This window comes from Polistes canadensis, unplaced genomic scaffold (assembly GCF_001313835.1).
Source record: "Polistes canadensis isolate GaletaPanama2010 unplaced genomic scaffold, ASM131383v1 scaffold_4, whole genome shotgun sequence".
Lineage (NCBI taxonomy): Eukaryota > Metazoa > Arthropoda > Insecta > Hymenoptera > Vespidae > Polistes > Polistes canadensis.
This window is the reverse complement of record NW_014569551.1, coordinates 254,318-276,905: the sequence shown is the minus strand read 5'-3', so window position 1 is coordinate 276,905 and position 22,588 is coordinate 254,318. Positions and strand designations below refer to the sequence as shown.

The following is a 22,588-nucleotide window of genomic DNA, read 5'->3' as shown; positions in this document are numbered from 1 at the left end:
TAATACGACTAGGAATGAGTCTGTAAGATATCGTTGAGTCGATAGTCTATGCTAATAAATAATACCATATTTATGTAACTCTTATATGTATTTATGCATGTCATCGACAAAACCGGATAAGCCATCGTGAAACTTGGGAAATATTTTCCAACATGCAGCCAAGACTTTCTATTGCATGTATCATGTATAAAGCATGTTTCTTTTCCTTCCGCCATGTTTTGGTTGGAAAACATGCAGAATCTTTATAATTTTCTTGCGAATGTCGAATATTTATGTGCAATGTTTTCAATATTTTTTTTATATCAGATAAAAGTACACAGCGGCCTTCTTAATAAAGATTATAAATGATATAGTTTAATTTTACTATGAAAACAACTGGATGTATGATATACTATTACAATTATGTTCCTATTTAATTCTTTATCTCTTCACACTCTGATGCTTTGTTCTAATCTATCACTTTTAGATATTTCACGACTTTTTATTTTTCGACAACTTCTTTTTACTGTCTGTCTTTCAATCTCGAACAATGGCACATATCATCTCATCTACAGATTCATTTGTTACATATATGTTCATTCATTCACGCGCAGTCTTGAAATTTTTCGACTTTATAGGTATAATATGAATTTTATCTAAAATATTTTAAGCATCAAAAATAAAATTTTCTGAAACACTTAATATTTGCATAATCATCGACCAAATCAATTGGTGCACAGACTCTCTTCCTTTCTCATATGTTCTTATTATGATTTATTGAAACAGACAAATTTCGAAAATCAACATTTTTCATAAATGTTTGTCTCTTTATGAGACAGAATTTTCATTAAAATAATTAATATCCGAATCAACCGTTACATAATTACCTTAAAATTTAGAGGCAAATGGAAAATACTTATTTTCTTTCAAACATTAAAAATGCCTTTAACTTAATTAATTTCCAAATCAATATTGGTTATGGTATCGAGGAAAAACTTATATTTTTAATAAATCGCTCCTAAATTTAAACAAAAGTAAATAAATCTTCTGTTAAAAATCTTTTTAAAATAGCTGACGTATTCACAAATAATCACGAATTTTTATCTCATGTGTAAAGTATTTAAAAAACTTGTGTTTAAACTATTCGTTTTTTTAATTAAATATTTTACTGTAAATTAAGATAAAAGAAACATGCAAGCCGTATATTAAAAAAAAAAACAAATTACTGAAATTAATAGTAACAGAAACATCAGAAGTGGTTTCAAATTACAAAGAGTGTATAAGCTCAAACAGTTAGCTAACAATTAACAATTTTTTTCATAAGTATCAATTTCTAAGAAAATTTTAAATAAAATGTTTCAATATTAGGTATGCAAAAATTTTTTCTATTTCTCTATTTTCATAACCATACAGAGAATAACGTTCTCTCAGCATTTTCAGAATAAATTTTCATTCGATACGTTGAGCCAAACGAAACAAAGTTGCCTATCATCCTTGCGAATTCAGCTAGTTTACAAAAAGTGAACTTTTGTGAAAAGTTAAATAATATGGTACATTTTGCAATATTTCAAAATAGTTGGAGAGTTTTTTAGAATTCCGATACCGCGTTTAATAATTATTATTTCTAAATCTGATAAACCTTATACCGATCTTCCGGGACGATCGTTACTACGATGTAAATTATCTTTACGGTAAGTACAAAATCGATATACCGGTTCTTCAGGAAAAAAATATTTATCAACGAAGTTTAATTATATCAATGGAAGCATTCGCCGCGTAATTCGTATAAAGAAGTAACGGAAAAATATTTCGTGTTAATTCGTGCATGACGTTATTACGCTAGTCGCGTTTTAATCGCAGATTTGCCTTTGACTTCGATACTTTAGATACGAGTGCAAACGAAAATGCAAATATCATTAAACACCATCCCCGATAATATACGCATGTTATTGTACCGCGGTTTGCTCCCTTTCGATTCATAAATAACATTGTGCGAAAGCGGTAGAAATAATTTGGAAAATGTCACGATCCATCTAACTCTTCCTCTCTATTTTGTATAATTCTGACATCTTTAAAAATGATTACAAAAGTTAAAACGTTCCTACGTATTGTTGATTAAATATTTCAATAAAATCGATTTTCCTGTTTTACGATGACGAGTATAATCCAATTTATTGGAAGTCGAAACTTCACGATAGGAATATTTTATCCTTGACGTAAACTTTGCGAATTACAAAATGTACGAGACGTTAAATAAATGTGTTATAATTATGGAATTATTATAAAAATTTTATTACACTTTTTGTTGAACTCAAAGTTCCTATCTCATTATTGTTTTACATTTATTATCACGGTAATTTTCTCTTGGGTATATATAACAACCCCAATTTCTCCTAAATAACTTTTACAATATTACACCAAAATTTAAAACGAGAAATCGGTAATACTCGCAATTCGAATTTTCTTCTATATTTACGTTTATACAAATACAACATAATTAAATAACAATTAATTGTGCGCATTCTCTCTGTTGTTCCCAAGTTCCGACCATCATGGTACACCACCTCGAAAGCTGCCAATTCGCGATACTCTTTTCAATGGTCGCCGGACTGGATTACCAACTAAATTAATATTGGGTAATTGATCCAAGTTGAATAATTTGTAGAGTTTTGTAAACGAATATGTTTAATTAAGTACCCATGATAACAATAAATAATTGTTACTAATCCAATTATTTCAAGACTACATTAGTAAATTTGAACGAAAAATTTGCTAATCGTTAAATACAAATAATTTTGGCATTTACCTGGAACTAATTTTCTTACATTTGTTTAAAACAAATGAAACTGATTTTTCGCGATTAAGAAAGCTTACTGGTGCTTTCTACTAATTCCACACGCTCACAAAGAAATAATATATTAAATACAATGTATCACCAAGTCCTTTCTTTGATTGGTAGATGTTTAGCTTTTTTGGAAATTCATTACCAATCAAAAGTCGTCGAAACTCCGCACATACGTACATACGTACATACACATAATATAAATGACATAATTTTACTTTTTCGAATTATGGTTATTGATCTCAAAGAAGATCAATTGTTTAAAAAAATAATTCCACCTTTACAGGAAAATTAAGGGTCCGTTAAAAATTCTGCTAATGTAAGTTAGACGTTGGTTGTTTACTTCTCGATAGGTCATTTTTCCGATATTGTCGACAAAATTTATGACAATGAATTCCAAGAAATTACTCGAATGTTTTCCGTTTAAAATGAAACGTTAACAGATATGCAGTTTCAATTGTGCATTAAAACGATAATTCATTCGCTAGGATAAAATGCTGAGATTTGAATCAGCTATATTGATATCAGTATTTTGTTTAAGTACACATATCAAGGAAACTTCAAAGGATTTTGCAAGCATGATAATAATATTGCTCGTAGAAATGAAATGTATTGCACATACCCATTTCAGAAGTGTAATCATAAAGTTTAGCCAGATTCTATTAAAACTCTGTATTTGAGTTTTCATTCGAGTTTTTATTCGAATCAATTCTACTCCAATTTAAACAAAACTGATTCGTATCTAATCCATTTATTGACCTCTTCAATTTTCAGATGCGCCTATTGTCACACTCAAAATGGGTTCATCCCTGGATCCGAAACGCATTAAAGAGGGTGACGACGTTTACTTCGAGTGCACTGTCAGATCCAATCCTAGAGCCTATAAGCTAACTTGGTTTCATGAGGTAAGAGTCAATCGATTTTAACCCAATGCTTATATAATACATCATATAAGACTCCTTTATTTTATCCTTCATAAAAACTGTTTACATATTCACAGATTTAGGCTACCTATTGCTTCTTTTACATTATTTGTTTATTTGTTAATTTTTTTTATTTAAACATTGACGGTAATTACCCATTGTTGCATAAACAGAATAAATATTGAAAGATAAAGGTAATATAAATATAATGCTGACAAATAAAATAAAATAATATAAATATAAATAAATAGATAATATATACATATAAATTAACAATAAATAAAAGGACTATATAAATATATCTACAATATATAAATATAAAATAAACACATATATACATAAAATAAACATATAAACATAAAATAAAATTACAATATATATAAATATATTTATATAATCCTTTTATATTTATTGTTAATTTCTATGTACATATTATCTATTTATATATAATTTATCTACAATTTAAATGCAATTAAATTTTACAAACAATATGGAAACATTTTAGAAATATTACTTTAACAGCGATGCGTATAAAATCGATGACACGATACCTACTTAAACGAAAAAATAGAATGATAATAAGAACACGTCTAAAAATAAAATAATAAATGTCGTTCGGAATTGTACCTTTCTCGAAGGATTAAAGTGACCAACTAACCTGACACAGTTTTGCTATTTAGTTTCGTTTTGTCTCGAGGCTGTTGACGCGATACGAGATCGTTTTGGAGTCGAAGTATCAGCGTAAGGCCCGTAGAGAGAACACAAGAGGATCTAGTTCGCATTGTCGGAAAGCTCAGAGAGGAAGAGAAAGAGAAAGAGAAAGAGAGGGAGAGGGAGAGAGAAAGACAGTAGATGAGAATAGGAAAGGACTAGGCGGATGCTATGTAGGATTTCACCAATCCTCCCAGGAAGCGTACTGATTCGGACTAGGAAATGATGGAAGGCATAATCCTCCTTAAGAGGCTTAACACAACGATCCTCGAGTGACCGAAGATAACGGTGGAACTTTTCAAGTGCTAGCTACCAAGCTTTTTTCGAATACTTTAGCAACAGCAAGGAGCAATAGAGAAATCCTAGAGAAATTCTAACCACTTTTTTTATTCTCTTTTTATTTCTCTTTTTCTTTCTCTTTCTCTTTCTTGTTCTTGTTCTACTACAATCTCTCTTCGCTATTCCATTCTTTATCGTGAAATAAAACTTTTAAAATGAGAGAAGATAGAAAGAAAAAATAGATAGTTGTATCGATTCACTCTTCTTTACTTTTTCGTCGATTTTTAGAACTACATTTGCTAGTACATTTTAATCCTGTAAGAGCGTGAGCGCATCTTACCTAAAAATAACGCGTTAGAATCGCTGATGCAACCAAAGTGAAACTTTCTTATCGGAAAGCGCATATACACATACTCGTTCCTTCAAACTTTACTTTGTCATACTTTTCAGTATAAAAAAAAAATATATATATTACGAATTATTACAGTAGAAAATATTTTCCATTTAATTTTTCCGTTTACTTAAAATAATATACAAATGAAAATATCTTATTTTATAGAAAATTCGGTAACCCGCATTTAAATTATTCGCGATAACGACAATTTTTTCGTTTATTAAAACAATTTAATAAAAAATTGTTTCTTTTATTATCGATACGTTGTATATAAATATATACACGTATATAAGAAAATTTATGCTATCTACCTATTTTCTCAGTAGAAGGTAGAAACACCTTGCAAGAGTCATTAATCAATTAATTTTCACGAAACTGCGGAAACTCAGTTCGTGAGATTCAATTTGCAAAATAACTAATTATTCGCCATGAGAGTCGCATTAATACAAATGCTGTACCTACGTGAAAGTCGTATTCTTTCTGAAACTATATAAAAACGAAAAAAAATGCTTTTTTCGAGTGCGTCGATGAAGTTTTAACTAATGCCTGGCTTTTAATTTAATAACAGAGTCATCCCGAACCATATTATAACAGTAATTCCATGGACTACAGTAAAACATAGCACAAATCATATATCTCCCAGTAATACTATCAACTCGTTGCTATAAGATATACGACAAAAAAATATCTCCCATGATCGCTCAATATATTTTCCCGACGATATTAAATTTCATTTATATATTTCTCATAAATTCATTTCGATTATTTGAAGTAAAAAATGATTCTTTAAGACTCAATTTCAAATAAACTGGTAAATGCAAAAATTATAGCTCGGAGTTTCACGTAGAATACAACTCACAATCAAATGTAGGAATGAAACGTAAATAAATACCTTATAGATATGCATAGACTATAATACATATGAGCATATGTATATGCTAGTCTCGAGAAAGTCAGAAGAAAAGAACCGATATTGTAGACAGCTGTATACAAAGAGCACGTGCCACGCTTTTATTCCGAGCTCTTCCATAGCTACCAGACATGAACCCGAAAGGTATATTATCGCTCCGACAGGGAATACGAATATTTAATATCAAATACCAACGACTCTCCGATACACGACAGCTCTAGATAACTTTTCAGACATCATTTCTGGCTTATTTCTTATTCAAGTTAAAGTAAAATAATTAATGAATGCTCTAGAAAAAGAAAATGAATTAAATGATAAAGCCATACTACATAAATTCAAATATCTACATATAGTAAAACTACATTTTAACCCTATTTATTACTATAATTAAAGAACATTGATAAATTATTGTATTTCTAACATTAAAGAATAATAAGACGAAAAGTTTTACTGAAAACATTTCATTTTACGTTTCCATTCCATCCGAAGCGTGTGAACTCTCTTTTTTTTCAGATAATTATAATGAAATAAAAGTGATAATAATAAAAACTAAAAATATAAAATTCAATTTTGTACACATATTGAAAGGTAAATTTGAAAGTGTTTCCTTGTAGAGCGCGAATCTACAGTTTTCCTCAAACTTTTCGATACCGAATAAAATGAATATACTATCCTCGTTAGATACTTATAAAACAAGGGGAAAGTTTGTAGTCGGTAGAGCAAGTGCGTATGAGTACTTTCGAGTAGATAAAACGATACTCGGCCTTATATACGTTAGTTCCATCGTCCTTCTCGAGAGCACCTTATTTGATCCGACACGATCTTAGTCGTTTCTATTATATGTGCCAACCAAATTTAGCGACTACTCTGCTCCAACGCTCTACTCCTACTTTGCAAATAATACTTAGAGCTCCGCCAACTCGTCGACGAAAGAGGAAAATGTAGAGAGTGAATGGAAGAAAGAAAAGGAGGGAGGGAGAGAGAGAAAGAGAGAGAGAATATATTCACGTAGAAAATTCAGATCCTTGCTCGACATGAAACTTCCTCGAACGAACCCCGAGACACCCAAGATTCTCACCCTCGCTCGTATTTACGAGCCGCAAAGAGTAACTCAATTTTCGACGTGAATTAACCAACACGTTTTTCTCAGCGTTTTCGTTTCTCCTCGGCGGATAAGAGAGAGGTGAATTTCCCTTCGTATGATTATTACTTTCAACAATCGTAATATTTTCTTTTTGGCTCTTGAGAATCCATAGAAAATGAAATAACCTAATCTTTATTGATCTAAAATTATTACCAAACTCTATATCGTATAGTTTAATTCTTTGACAATGTATAAACTTTAATTAAAGTAGTTGTAACAATTTCTACTAAGTACCTAGCAACGCTCCGATTTACTTCACTTTTGCCACTTCGCTTCGAGGAAAGAGTACCTACGACGCCCTTCATTTTATAAATTTGTCTTTTTGAATGTACTCCGGTGTATTACAGAATAATATTATACCTACGTCCAACTAGAAGAAACCTTTTACAACGACCAAATAACGGCAAAATAATAAAAAACATCCATCTTATAATAATCTACATGCAAAGGAGAAAATTTGATGATGTTGCGACACTTGTAAGAGTCATGGAAAATAGATTATTAGATATCATCATAAAACATTCCTTTTTACATCGCATCCATCAACGTCGAAAACTTGAAACTAGTGCGATCCATATTTAAACTCAATCTCTGTCTTTAAAAGTTTTCTTCTACAATTGCCCTACTACGATTCATTTTTTCTGTAGATTTCTTATATTTGAATTAAATTATTATGTTGCTATCGTATATACGCTACCTATATATATACCTATATGCAATAAACGTTTCCTGAATTAAGAAAAAAAATAAAAAATAATGTTCCTCCTACCTCGAATTGTGTATCAACACAGGAGGGCCGTCAAATGGACACGTTGGATGTTGTAGAAGATGAGGAATGAAAGACATTACTCGAGTTAGTACATCGTAAATTCCCTTTGTCCTGCCATTTCCGTCGAAACGACGACGACGACGACGACGACGACAAAGTCAATGTATAACAAGCCGTGATTCCTTACTCGAGTACGCTAGTCACTTTCGTTGATCAGAAGACAACTCTACCGAATACAAAGTTGGACGTTAACTTGGTTACTCGGTAAAACTATTGGCATACCTTTTAGACATCTTTGATATGATGCGTGAAAGGTGCATCTTAACTTTTACCCTCTTTCTCTTCTCTTTTTTCGCTATCAGTTAAATAATTGACGATATAAATTACGATAGTATGAAAATTCTTCAGATAATCTCGAACACGAATAAAAAAATGTGGGAAGAAGTTTCTCAAGTTTTAATTTGGTGTTATCTAAGTTTTATCTAACCTAGATGAAATATGCAATATGCGAAATATTTCAAGAAATACTTCGTTTGCCTGACAATGAAACCTTAAAAAAGAAAAACGAAAGAAAAGGAAAAAAGAACTATGATAACTTGTAAATTAAAATGCATGAGAAATAAATCAGAGGGAAGAAAAGATGTGTCATACAGTCGGTAATGAAGAAATTACAGAGATGAAAGATATGCCGAAGGTTACACCAACTTTTCAAAATTACTTCATCCAGAGAATGAACTTTTCCAACTAACTGTTCGCAATGAAGAAGCGTCAACCGCTGAGAATCGAATCGCCAGGTCGCTCGATTCGAATTCTTTTCTTTTCCCTAGTGTTTTATTCGACGATTCGAAACCTATTTCACGCTATTGCTCGTGTACCACACATTCTAAGATTACTTTTAAATTACGTCGGGCTTACAATCGAGGAAAATGAATATATCAAATTCGTTTGACTTTGAATGTTAAAAAAAGTTCAAGTATCAGACTAACAAACAAAACTTGTAAAGCTTTCATTAAAAAATGGACTGCTGTATTACTCTTAGTAAAGTACACATTTTCCGGAATGCATGTATGCATACGTGTATCCAATCTTTCTCTTTTTATTACACAACATATTGTTAGTCTCGGTATACGTCATTTTATTAATCCTCTTTTTTCTTCTTCTTTCTTTTTTTTTTTGTTGTATCCTACTTTTAACGATGAAACGACGATAAAATCTAATGCAAAGTTCTTTGACACTGTCAACACTTTTTTGGTTGTTTATTTAGGAGGAAGAGCTCCATTACGACGTTACCGCCGGCATAGTGCTTTCAGACCATTCTCTGGTACTTCAGAGTATAACACGAGAATCCGCTGGGAAATACACCTGCATGGCTACCAATGTCGAAGGTCATGAGAGCTCTAACATCGTCAATCTAGAGGTTATGTGTGAGTATGCTTACCGTACTCATTATTTTTACAACTTCCCGGTCTTTGACTCCTTTTTACGGTCGAATATTCTCAACAAATAGAGAAAAAGAAACGTTTGCTATGAAAACTTTGCTACCGCGTTAAAAAATTGAACTCAACGGTGCTTAAACGTCCAAGGATTTCAACGCGTACACGTAACAAGTTTTAAAAAAGAAAAAAAAAAAAAGGAACAAAAAAGTAACAAATAAAAAATTTTGTTCCAATTTAGTTTCACCGATTTGTAAACACGTGTTAAACTTTGGAGGCTGGAGATATCAAAACGCGACACCACCACCCTTTAATGTTCCGGAAGACGTCCATGGTGCCTTGAAGCACGAAACCATAAGCTTGGTCTGCGAAGTTGAAGCAAATCCAACGACAGTGACCTTTCACTGGACGTTCAACAGCAGCGGGGATCTGAACGACATTCCGTCCACGAAATATACTAGCGAGGGTACGATAAGCAGACTGAATTACACTCCGTCAACGGATATGGACTATGGGACGCTTGGTTGCTGGGCAAGCAACGTCGTTGGCCAATCCAAGCAACCTTGCCTGTATCAGGTTATAGCAGCAGGTTCGTGCAAGTTTAATCCTATTTCCTACCTCCGACACGTTGGTCCACTCCATCCTGTAGCATGTTTCTCTCCAAATTCGTCTAGTTATGTTCCACGAAATAGAAACAACATGCACGCAAAGTAACGCTCTTTCTTTCATTAAAATATTGATCTCATACCTAATGCTAGGTACCAAATACCTTAAAATATATCCTTATATTTCGATTTTTATTGCTATACCGTACGTGGATTTTCCAATGCGAAAGAGATTTTATTCTATTGTGGAAAAGGAATGTAATATAAAGCCAGCTTTCGAGAAAATTTGTCGAATCTCTTTAACGTAGATATTTACGAGACGTTAACGTTTAGCGCATCGCGTTTCCGACCTGACTACTCGTTGAAAAAAAAAATGAAAAAAAGAAAAAACGACAACTTCAACTCTCATCTTTCTACTAAACGACAAGTTAAAAGAAAAGTCCCTCGAATCTGTTGGAGTTGAAAAAAAAAAAGCATGAAACACAGCTCGACGACGCATCGCACCCAACCAACCGCCCGTAGTCGTGAGAAACTTTTCTGCGTCACGCCTCCGGGCGCGTGGGTATTTGTGAAAATTTAATGAAAACCATAATTGAATATGTTCATTACACAGCCAAAAGAGACGATTCAGACGGGAGTTGTCGAGAAAGTGAAATTATTGTCCAAAGGTATCATAACGTCGACGTAAATATCGAGTGAACGGAACTTTTGCCGCTTCTCTGGAAGCTAGTTTCTAGATGCTTTTGTCCAAATCACCACGGGAACAATCCAAACTCAACCCGGTCGAATATTTCGCTTGCGCCGCACCGCACGCCGTTCCTACTCGACTCAAGTACTCCCTCGATCCAACCCTTCCTTCTATGTGCCGCTTGCGGTAATTGGACATATAATTTATTTTACACGAAGGCCCAATGTATTTCTTATGTAATTACCGGACAGCACTTTTTCTGCCCTCGGTCGCTCTCTTTTCGTATCCTTCTCCGTTTCCCTGTCTTTCCTTGCACTCCTCGCCTTTTTATCTACCTTATATCGTCCTACGCTGACTATATACCATCGTAAATTTATTTACGTTAAGCAATGGGAAACGTTCGCTCGTTAGTAATTAAATCGTTAGCCGAAACGACGACGCATGCCAACGGCGAATAAGAAAGCTCGTTCTTTTCCATTTTGTCGTTCCGATCTTATTTGAAACTTAACTTAAAGCGATGATCATGCTTTATCTTCTCGTCGTAATTTAATTTTAAATTAAAACAAATGTAAAATAACACGTTGATATTACAATCGTGTTTATTTACCTACGATTCGTACATAAAAGTGGCAATTAATGCTACGCGTACTGTCAATAATGAATTGGATAATTATGATGGCGAAGCGTAATTTTATATGTCGGCCTATAGGCTACAAATAACGTTGCAGTTTTCCCAGTGCAATAAAATGAAGTTACGCGGTTCGTCGAACAATAATTGCCGTTCTTCATATAGTAGGAACTGTGTTTGCCTCTCTTCTAGTTCTTTTTTTTTCTGTTTTTTTTTTTGTTTTTTTTTTTCATTTTTCGTTCATATCGATTATTTCGTCGGAAGGGAATATTAGTCGGAAAATGGGATTTTCTACAACACACATCGAGATATAAACGCACATCTCATGGATTCGGCACTTCCATTAATTTGCTTAATGACGAACGTTTTTATTTCCGTGTAAATGATTCTCTTGCATGAATAAAACTACTTGCAAATTCAATAGCGAGATAATTAATTTTGTTTTGCAACGATTATTTCAGTGATAAAAATTATTAATATCATATATAAAATGAAAATCCCATTGACGTGTATTAATTTGTTGGATAAAAAAAAAGCGTGTTTACTTCGCAGGCAGACCTTACCCGTTGCAAAATTGTACCGCCTACAATCAAAGCGGCTCATCAATAAGGATATCCTGCGTGGAGGGTTACGACGGCGGACTACCCCAAAAGTTTATTGCCTTTGTTGGCAAGCATAGATACGAATCGCTAAGTCCTTATTGGGAATTGGAACTACACAAACCAACAACGGTTATACTTTATGCGGTGAACGTGAAAGGTTCAAGCGACCCAGTCATCATGGAAGAAGTCGCACTGAAAGGCGTAGCAAAATTTACCGGTAGTGAGTATTGCTAACGTCAATTAAATTTTAGAAAATTTCGAAAAAAGATCACGAAGAAAAGATGAAATAAGAAATAGAAGGAGAGAAACGAAAAATACTGTAACCGTCAACTCATAATTAAATTACGATGCAATAACGGTCGTCTTTCTATTCTAATTTTTTAGAAACTTTTAACGCGATTACAAAGAATTTCTACATTTTTTGAATTCCCTTTAGAATATTTACTTTAATTTTTACCTTATTAAAAATTACTATAATCAATTCAATGTGTGTATGCTGAATCTTAACTGTATACTAAAGACGACCATAATAATCCGGCAAAATTCTGCTTAATTAAAGAACTCTAGGTAAACATGGCCATTATTTTGATGTCTCCATAGCAACCGACATTTTTCCCCCAGAAATCATATATATTTATTTATAATTATGCCATTCACAGGCCAAAAATATTAGCTCCACTTTTAGAGAATTTTTCTTTAATAAGATAATTAGATAATTTTATTATCAAAACACTTCGTCAATATTAAACTATTTTTGTTTAAAATTAATTTTCTCGATAATTAAATTTCACACCAGAAAACATGACAAACATTTTTCTGACTGAATAATAAATAATACGACAATGTAAGTAACTTTATCAATTTTCTCTACTTCTCATTTTATGGAATTAATTGATTTGGCAAATGAATGGCTTAATTCATTTTATATTAATTTTCTGTAATTTTATCAAGAGAAACCAGTAATTTGCAAAATGCAACTAACAATAAATATATATAAAATGTTACACTCTGTGTTAAAGCATACAATTTAACTGTCAGCAGCATACTGTATAGCATACTAAGGTGGGAAGCCCTGCAGTAAAAACAGGATTAAAAGAGATGTTTTTCTTTCGTTCTTCATTCGTTTTCACACAAAAAAAAATGAAAGGAACAATTAATTTATCCCGTCGCATTTCTTTGAAGTAAATATTGATTAGTTTTTATATCGAACATTATTTTTCTCTTCTACAATTTATCGGACTACTAATTGTAAGTTTAATTGGATCATTTCCGAGCCGTAACAAAACCGTGAATCGTTATCATATTTTATTGCTTCATATTTCATTCGTTATACAATTAGCAATGGGTCATTGATTAAGAGAAAATTTGACAATTTCATAAATGAAATACAGAAAGAAAGTTTTATCTTAAAAATGCAATAAGTACGAAATAATAATTAACAAAAAAAAGAAACACATTCTCTATTCTAGAAATAACGTAAACGTAGAACCGACATATGCATTTAACAATATAATTTATTGAATGAGTATATTCGGAGAAACGTCATGGAAATATAATTAACATTAATTGACATGAGTGGTTGTATATCTATAAATAAAAATAATTCATTTAATGAATTTAGATTCTAATATTTGGAACAAATACTTAACGGTATCTAAACAATAACGATATTTGCTTTCATTTCGTTCTCTATACATTTAAATTGATAAAATAACTATAATCTATCTGGACAATAAAAAGATTTACTTTTACTCGGATTAAAAACGATTGTGAAATACAAGTTCCTACTATATATTCTCGATGAATAGATAGGACTCATAAAAAAGTTTTACCTTTTTAGCACTTTGGTATAAAACGCCAAAAGTGTAACATTCGAAAGCACAAAAAACTGCTGTTAGTTTCAGTCCTTTGAGGCAACGTGTTTCTACAGAATGATACAGAAAAGAGAAATGAAAAAAAAAAAAAAATGATCGAAACAAAATTAACGTACCGTCTGCCAGCTGGTCGTTAAAAAAAAGCTTTTTGTGATTGTTCCACTTCGAAAGCTTCGCTTTTCATCGCATAATCTTCATGCATATGTATTTGTACGCGTAGATGTATATCTAATACGAAATCGCAATAACAGAACCGTAGATCACGACAATTTTTACGACCGTCAATGCGATCGCACCCAATGAAAACTAACGCGGGTCTAATCGCGAACATTGCGTCATTAGCATTAGATCATACACATTGAACGAAACTATTTGCAATGATTTATCAATCTATACGGTGATTGTATATCGCATTGGTTATCGCACTGCCATTGTATTTTGTGTGTCCATAATTCTATCCCAAATTAAATAAACGTTTTTCCGTATGCGATCACCACGACTGAACTCAAAAGCTTTCCATAGATTTACCGTGCGATAATACCAAAATCGAGGGAAACGTAGATTTACCCCCAACCCCACCCACAGACCTCTTCACCCCAACCAACCCGTTCTCTTTTTCCTCCTGCTCTGTTCACTTCGAAAGCAATTTTACACTTTGCCGCGAGTGAAATAACCGTGGAATAACACAACCGAAAGGTCCGCCGCGAAATCCTATTTTTTAACGAACATCCGTGGGAAGGAAATAAACGGAATTATCGGAATGCAAATGATCTTTCGGCCGAATAGTTCCGGCGTATAGCCAAATACAAAGAGAGAGAAAGAGAGAAAGAGTGAGAAGGGTCAGCCTTGGGTCAGGTCAGGATACGATGGTGGCGGTGCCCGTTTCATGGTGAAACATGGAACGGTGTGCCTCTACAGAAGCCGGAAACAAGCCTCAAAATTTATGAGCTATTATTATGCATTCTGTTTTCTCTCGTCCGCGGTAGTCCGTCCTTTCGTCTGCTTTCTCTTTCTCTCTCTATCTCTCTCTCTATCTCTCTCTTTCTGTTTCCTCCCTTACGTCACCTCAACCATCTACCCCTTTTCACCGTACATCGTCCGTACGTTCCTCCCATGAACGTGCCGGACCGAGCTACTATTTTCGTCCACCGAAAATTTTCGTCACCTTCGTTAATCTTCCTCGGTGACAGAGGATCGCGCACGGACGCGCTTATATGCGTCCATTAATAAAGGCAAGAGAAGAGCTCTTGATATGCGAAAAGCGCGAACGACGAATCATTACGTTCTTTCGTAAGCTTTACCTCCTCCCTACCCTCTTTCATCCACCTCTCCATACCACGTTACTTTTCAAATTATTAACGATAGCACTACCTTCTCGCGATAGATCCTCCATGAGATTGGAACGAAAAACAAATTAATTTTTGTTTAATGACATCTTTTCAACTTCTTGCTCCCTGTATCTTTCTCTCTCTCTCTCTCTCTCTCTCTCTCTTTCTTTCTATTTCTTTTACTTTTCTATTTTTACTTAAACTTCTTGTTTTTACTGTCACATATTTTATTAACTGTATTCAGATTCGCAGGATAAGATTGAGAAATATCTGAAAGATCAGAAGAAACTTTCCTTTAATATTCATTGCGGGACGTTGAGTAAAAATTTCATTTCTATTATGAATACCCATTATACTTTTGCAAAGACGAAAATTTATTTATTTAAAGATAGGATAAATCTATTCAATTACTAAACCTGATGAATAATTATCACGTTTGTCGAACGAATAAAAAAACCTATCGTTAATTTGAAATTTTGACAAATCATTTCGTGAAGTTAGGAGGACGCGAAGTAAATATTTCAACTTGTAAAATTTCATTTCAAAGCATGGAAGACAGTCGAACGTCATCTAGGAATTTCATTAAACCGTCGAGGACGGTTAGAGATGGTTCCAGTAGAAGAGAGTAAAACCTTGAGTAAAACCTTGCTGAGTACAATGGTAGACAAATAGAATGAAAGGAGGAGACCAGAAGATTAGAGAAGGATAAAAAAACAATTGAACGAAATGGAAAAACATGTCGATATCGATAGGAGAGAAATCTTGACAAAATGACACTGTTTGTTATAAGATTAATACAATTAAAGAAATAAAAGATTAGGAATGTCTTTTTTACAATTGACTTAAATACTATCTTAAATTGAAAGTAGATTACGTGTACTAGCTACAAAGCGATTGGGGATCTTACACCTTGACATGCATACGCGTACGCAAATATACGTCATATATATATACATACGTAAATTGACTTGACGGCTGCAGTTCGGGGTTCGAATTGCATCTATCAACTATATCAACTACTTACTAGAGAAAGCGAACAAGGAAATTAGAATCCAAGAGACACATAGACAGAGAGAGCGAGAGAGAGAGAGAGAAGAGACGTATATCTCTTGAAGCAATTCAAACCCAACCAGAGCTCGTGCAAGGAAAGCTTAAACGGAACGCTTGGTTACTTCTATCCCCAGGCTTTACCCATATAACAGATCGTTGAAATAAGGAAACGATTCGTGTTGGTGACCGGAGAAAGTAACAGATATATGATCAAATAAGACGATCTTTCTTACGTTAGTATAGGTTAAGGAAAATAGAAGATGATAGTTTACGAAGTTCTAAAGTACGAAGAACGATCGATTCAGACATCTGCGAGATAAAAATTACACTTCCATTCGAACTCGAGAAATCGCCTGTCTCTAGATATTCCGTCTAAACGTACCGGCTTTATTTCTTTCGATCTCCTTGTCTTTCATCTTTTTCTTTTACTTTATCTCGAAATAAAGGAGTACTCTTCAAAAACTCACTGATGCTATAAAACAAGAATGCACGGTTATATGCATACTATGTCTTTTTCTCTCTCTCTCTCTCTCTTTTATTTTTATTTTTATTTTTATTTCTCTCTCTTTTATCTTTCTTTTATTTCTTCTACCTTGGAATATCATAAGTATCACCTTGCTTTAACGAATGAAACGAAAAAATGTCTACAATAAAGAAACTAAAATCGAACAACTAAAATAAATGGATTATTTGTAAATAGAATTTGTCAAAATTTCCTTTATAGGTGAATCAGCTTCATCGGTCGACATGTCACCGATTTTGATCGGACTAGGCGGTACAGCAACTGGTTTGGGACTGATTGTAACTGGAGTTCTAATGGCCCTTTGGAGAAGACACGCGGCAACACCCACTAAACCAAAACCACTTCAACAATCCAGTATTGCGACATTTGCAAGCAAAGCTGAGGAAGAGGATGGAAATCCTGATCTAATACCTACCACTGCCTTGACGCATCATTTAACAGGTAATTTTATATTTTTTGATATTCGATTAAATAAAAAAATTAATTCAACGTATGATCAAAAAAATTATCAAAAAGAATTAAGTCTTAGAGATTTTTTCATTACAATTTTAGATAGAAAAATCCCGATTTGTGGTTCTTTGCCACGACGACCTAGACAATTAGAGGGTCGAGAAATGTCACACGATGTCTTGGAAGACTCAACTTATCCTCGAACGTCACCTAATGTAAGTAATTTGATTTTTATTATGTTTATTATTGACGTCATATTCGCGAGCTCTTCAATATTTTCTCTATGATATCTAATATGTATAAAAAAACAATCAAAATAAAAAATCTTTAATTACAAAATTTGCCACATTAATTACAGATAACAACAATAGTGTCTAAGTATTCCGTTACTTTCCCGATTCGAAATTTAAAAAATAACTGAACGTAACTTTCAAACTTAGAATCCGAATTTTAATTACGATAAGTGAATTTTTAAACATAATAGTTTTATAAACGTATGATCGATCTTGTTTCCAGACGTTTTATAGTCTTCAGAGGCCACATCGTTATTCCGAAAGTATGAGAAATACGACGATACAGGAAAGCTGCATTTAAGAAGAAAATTTCACAGAATCGTACATTAAGTAATTAAATGGCTTATTGATACTGCCAAAACACGATTCGTGAAATACGAATTTCTCGTACGGAGCCCGGTCATCGAATCACGTCCAGCAGGGTAAACGGATTTTCCGACATATTAATGGATTCCGAAGTTAAACAAGAAAAAGAAAGGAAAAATACGACGAGAGAGGTGAAGACAAGTGGAAAATATCAAATCATGCTTACACCATGTTGTACACGTTCGACCGTACGAAAACATTTATAACCATTCACTATGCATTTGTAAATATTGTATATAAATAAAAAACATCAATTTCGTGTTACGACCGAGATGCCTATATTTGATTAACCCAATTTTTCTTTTATCGCTTATTTAAAAAAACTAATATGTTATTTTCTTGTTAAATTATATACTTTTTAAATTTATTATTATACTTTGTTTTTGTTATTATAAAAATATAGATATTTGGAAATATTTCTAAAATATGATCATCAAAATAGTAATAATACTACTCATGTAGTACGCGTAAGTTCAAAATCGGACGTAAAATATTTTAACGAATATTTCAAGAGGAGATCGTTATCCGTTAATTTAAAAAACCAAACATCGCATACCCGTAGAAAGATTCCACAGTCGTCACCGCTAAAATGTGGGACGAGAAAAGTACGAGATTTATCTTGGCCTCCTTTCGTAACGATCTTTGTTTCAGGGCGCGTAAATCTTCGCGTTGTTAGATACATTTCGCGAGACATCGTGGCGAGCCCTTCACTTCCTCTTCCATAACTCCTCGGCCTCATTTCGCTCGTATTCATCCTTATTTTTTCCCTATTTCTTCCCTGTTGCATCCGTATTCCTAGCAAATGGCCTACCCCAAGTTATTCCTAACTAGGTAATATACCTCGACCGGAACACGTAATCGAACGTCCGAACTTCTTCGACCAATTTTTATTTTTTTTTTTGTCACGTTTTTGAACGCTAAGAAGCCATACGTACGATCGTTAGTTCAAACTTTTCCAACTCGTTAGCAAAACTTTTCTAACGAACTTTTATAACGATAAATCGACTTGCATTCTTAAACAAATACTATTAAGAGAATTGGAGAAAAGTTTCTAAGACAAAAAAAAACTATTTTAAATATTATTAGCAAAAATTGATTTTTAACGAGAGTCTCATTATACTATGCAATTAATGCTATTTAATCAACGCTGAACATTCAGGAATGGACAAGTAAATAGGTATATTTTCTTAATTTCAAAAATAATATATAAAGTATATACCTACATAACAACATGTAATGCATACATAATATGTAGAATCATAAGTCATAGATATACGTAGATACTTGGAAGTAATGCGCACGATATCGAACGATAAAAAAGAAAGAAAGAAAAGCAGAGGAAAGTAACGGATGGTAAATGGCTGAGAAAGAGGACTTTACTTGTGGCGCTTTACCTACGAGCTACGTGCAGACGTTCTGAGAATCCCCTTAACGTCTTCGCAGGCTGAAACTTTTATGATTTCACGTTCGAGCACGTCCGTTTACGATCCACGAGTAGAAACGAACGAGCGTGGAATTTCCATGTAGGACTGCAACACTGTAGCTGCTTTTACCGGTTGCATATACCCTCGTCTAAACCGCACGAGATTCTTACCTTCTTTCGAGAAATCAACCAACCGATTTAACCGCCAACCAAAAATCTCGTCTCTTTCTATCGACTTCCTCCTCGTATACTTTGAGATACCGGATAAAGCAGGAAACATTTGAGAAATATAACCTTTCTCGAATCCTCGAATACCCACCCACCCGCTTTAGAATAAAACTTTTGCTTTTTCGTTTACTACCTTACTTACTTCACGCAAATTAGCACGCTTTTACTTTTTATATCTTCTCTTTAACTCCTCGGTCTTTTCTTCTCTCCTAGCATCTATATTCTTTCCTGGCTAATACGCTTTTCTTCCTTTTCGTTTCATCCTAATGCAAGAACTTTTTTCGTACAATTGCAAATGCATCCTCGTGAATAATGATTACGCTTTGCTTACCGAAAGCACCATTTTTCCTACTCTTTTTTCTTCAGGAGCAACGCGGACAAATAACTATAAAAATATCTTATTGTAAAGTTTACAGGATCATCGTTTCAAAGAAAAATCCTTATCTCTTTCGTATACCGATATTTTTTTTCTCACGTTTAGTTTTACATCGAACTTAATACTGTAATATTTAATTTAAAAAAAAAGTAACAAAATATTATAAGTACATTTAAAAAGTATTTAAAACCTGACACGAACCTACATACGTTACAAACAAGATGGATCGATTTACTAAGTAAATGCTATAAATATCCTCCCTTCACCTTATATCTAATTATTATTATTATTATTATTATTATTATTATATTATTATTATTATATTATTATTACCTAATTATTATTAATAATATATAATATATTAAATAAAATTAATATATAAATTAATATACATAACACATATTTTGAGAGAAGAGTATAAGAATTAATATATAAATTAATATATTTAACACATATTTTGAGAGAAGAGTATAAGAATTATTATGTGAATTCATTTTAATAGAATATACACCACAACCCTCTTGTGAACTATCTAATCGAAAAACAATGAACAATTAATTTATCTATTCGTTAACTTAACACACGCGTGAGCAAAATTTAGAAAAGAAAAATAATTAAAGGATAATTTAATTAATTTGATTTACCATGTAGAAAATAAAACACACACATATATAATCGTATCTCAAATATATCTTATTATCAAATAAAAAACACAACAATAATACAATTGAAATAATAAACAATTATATTAACTTGACGCAATATAAACAACACACTTATATACCACAATTATCAATATTAAAAAATCAATGAACAAATTAAACAAATTCATTGCCAACTTACAACAAAAATAACATTCAAACAAAACTTCATATACAATAATATAATAAAGTATATATCAATCCTAATTAACGTTATCATTTTTAAAATTAAATAAAAAGTAATTCCATTTATCTGTCTCCCTATAAACACCCATACACCCATACACCCACACACACATTCTTAACAATATACTTATATGGATGACGTAGTAGGAATATTAATAGAGACATTGGTATTGAAAAAAGATTGCTAAGAACAAGGGTGGGTGGATTGGGGGGGTAATATTATTATTTCAGTCTACGAGACGGAAAGAAGCAGAAGCAAAAAAAGAAGCAACCAAAGAAAAAAAAAGAAACTAAAAAATATAATAAAAAAGAAAAGTAGAATAAGAAGAAGGTTTCGAGGTTAATCGGTGGGGGAAGGGCGAGGTACTCTCTCTCTCGATGGTTCTTTGTCTCGATAAGAGAAAAGGAAGGATGAGGAGGATGAAAAGGGGGGATTTGGAAGGGGACAGGGAGAGGGAGAGGGACAGGGGGAGGAAGAGGAGGAGGAAGAGGAGGAGGATGGTAACGTGCGACCTCGCTCGGACCTTGAACGTGCGAGAGGAGTCGGCTTTTGTACTTGACAACGACACACAACCTACGAGGACGATGTGAGGACGAAAAGGGATACACGAACACGAAGGGTGTCTCAAAGGCTAAATACTTATCATAAATCAACCTTTCAACAACGATCATACTATTTTCGAGTATTATTTATTTATACGATGTTATACGTGTCAGACGTTAATATATTTATACATTTTTTTTTTTCGAATGTGTGATTATTATTATTGTTATTATTATTAATATGTTATATAATTATTTTATTATATTATATTATATATANACAATGTTATAATTGTTTCCCATTTTTATTTAATAATTAATTATTTTTCTTTTTTTTTATATTAATTAATATTATTTTATTGTATAAACGTATTATAAGGTATGCAATTTTATGCACATTTTCTTTTTAAAATAATTTTCAAAGAAGACAATGTTATAATTGTTTCCCATTTTTATTTAATATTTAATTCTTATTGCTTTTCTTCGTTCTTACATTTATTATACTTCGGTGTTATCATGGAGGACGTTCAACGGGAGAGAAGAAAAAAAGAAAAAAGAAAAAGGGGAGAAAAAAAAGATTTAATCGTAGAAACGAGACGAGACGAGACGAGACGGGACAGATGTGAATCTAAGGTGAATGAAGGTCGAGTTTTATTTTTATATCGAGACGAGAAAGAGAATGAGAGAAAAAAAAAACAATAAGAAAGATAAAAAGAGAGAGTGGGAGAGAGGATACTTATCGTTGGTTGGTCTGTCAGTATATTATATCGATTTATAGACACATTCGATATGAATTTGCTACAAACTACGAGGGATAATATTACGAGAAATCTTTTTTTTTTTCTCACCCCTCATTTCTTTTCTAATCTTCTCAATTATATTCTTTTTTCTTTTTTTTTTTTATTATCCATCCACTCATCGTAGTTATCTTTAGATTGATATTGGAATACTATAATATCTCTGATAACACAAAAAATAATTATATATTTTAAATTATACTTACATAATATAAAGAATGATTTTAATTATCTCTCTTTCTCTCTCTCTCTCTCTCATGTGTAAATGTTTATATATTTATATTGAGAATATTATTTTTCTTTAGGCGATTATATGATTAATTTTTCCGGTTGGGGATAGGGTAGGAGAAGGGGTTGGATATATAATAAGATATTTTAAATAAATTTAATATTATATATTGAGATTCTTCAAGATGTTTTTATCAGTATATTGCAACGTGCAATGGGATATTTGTTGTTGTTGTTGTTGTTGTTCTATTTGATATAATATGTTGAAAAATAATAAATTAATTCTATAGAATATAAATATCGAAAATAGGAGGA

At 32.6% G+C, this 22,588-nt stretch overlaps 1 protein-coding gene across 1 annotated transcript in view; it reads left to right on the top strand.

Moving 5' to 3' along the window:
* The window catches only part of LOC106787370 (nephrin-like), a 130,030-nt gene extending 112,291 nt beyond the window's left edge, over positions 1-17,739 (top strand). Inside the window, exons 9-15 of the mRNA XM_014749683.1 lie at positions 3,596-3,726; positions 9,216-9,375; positions 9,626-9,973; positions 11,858-12,127; positions 16,884-17,123; positions 17,235-17,347; positions 17,649-17,739. Coding sequence (XP_014605169.1) covers positions 3,596-3,726; positions 9,216-9,375; positions 9,626-9,973; positions 11,858-12,127; positions 16,884-17,123; positions 17,235-17,347; positions 17,649-17,726 — 1,340 coding nt within the window. The 3' untranslated portion in view covers positions 17,727-17,739. The remainder of the gene's footprint in view (positions 1-3,595; positions 3,727-9,215; positions 9,376-9,625; positions 9,974-11,857; positions 12,128-16,883; positions 17,124-17,234; positions 17,348-17,648) is intronic.
* The last annotated feature ends 4,849 nt before the right edge of the window (positions 17,740-22,588 follow it).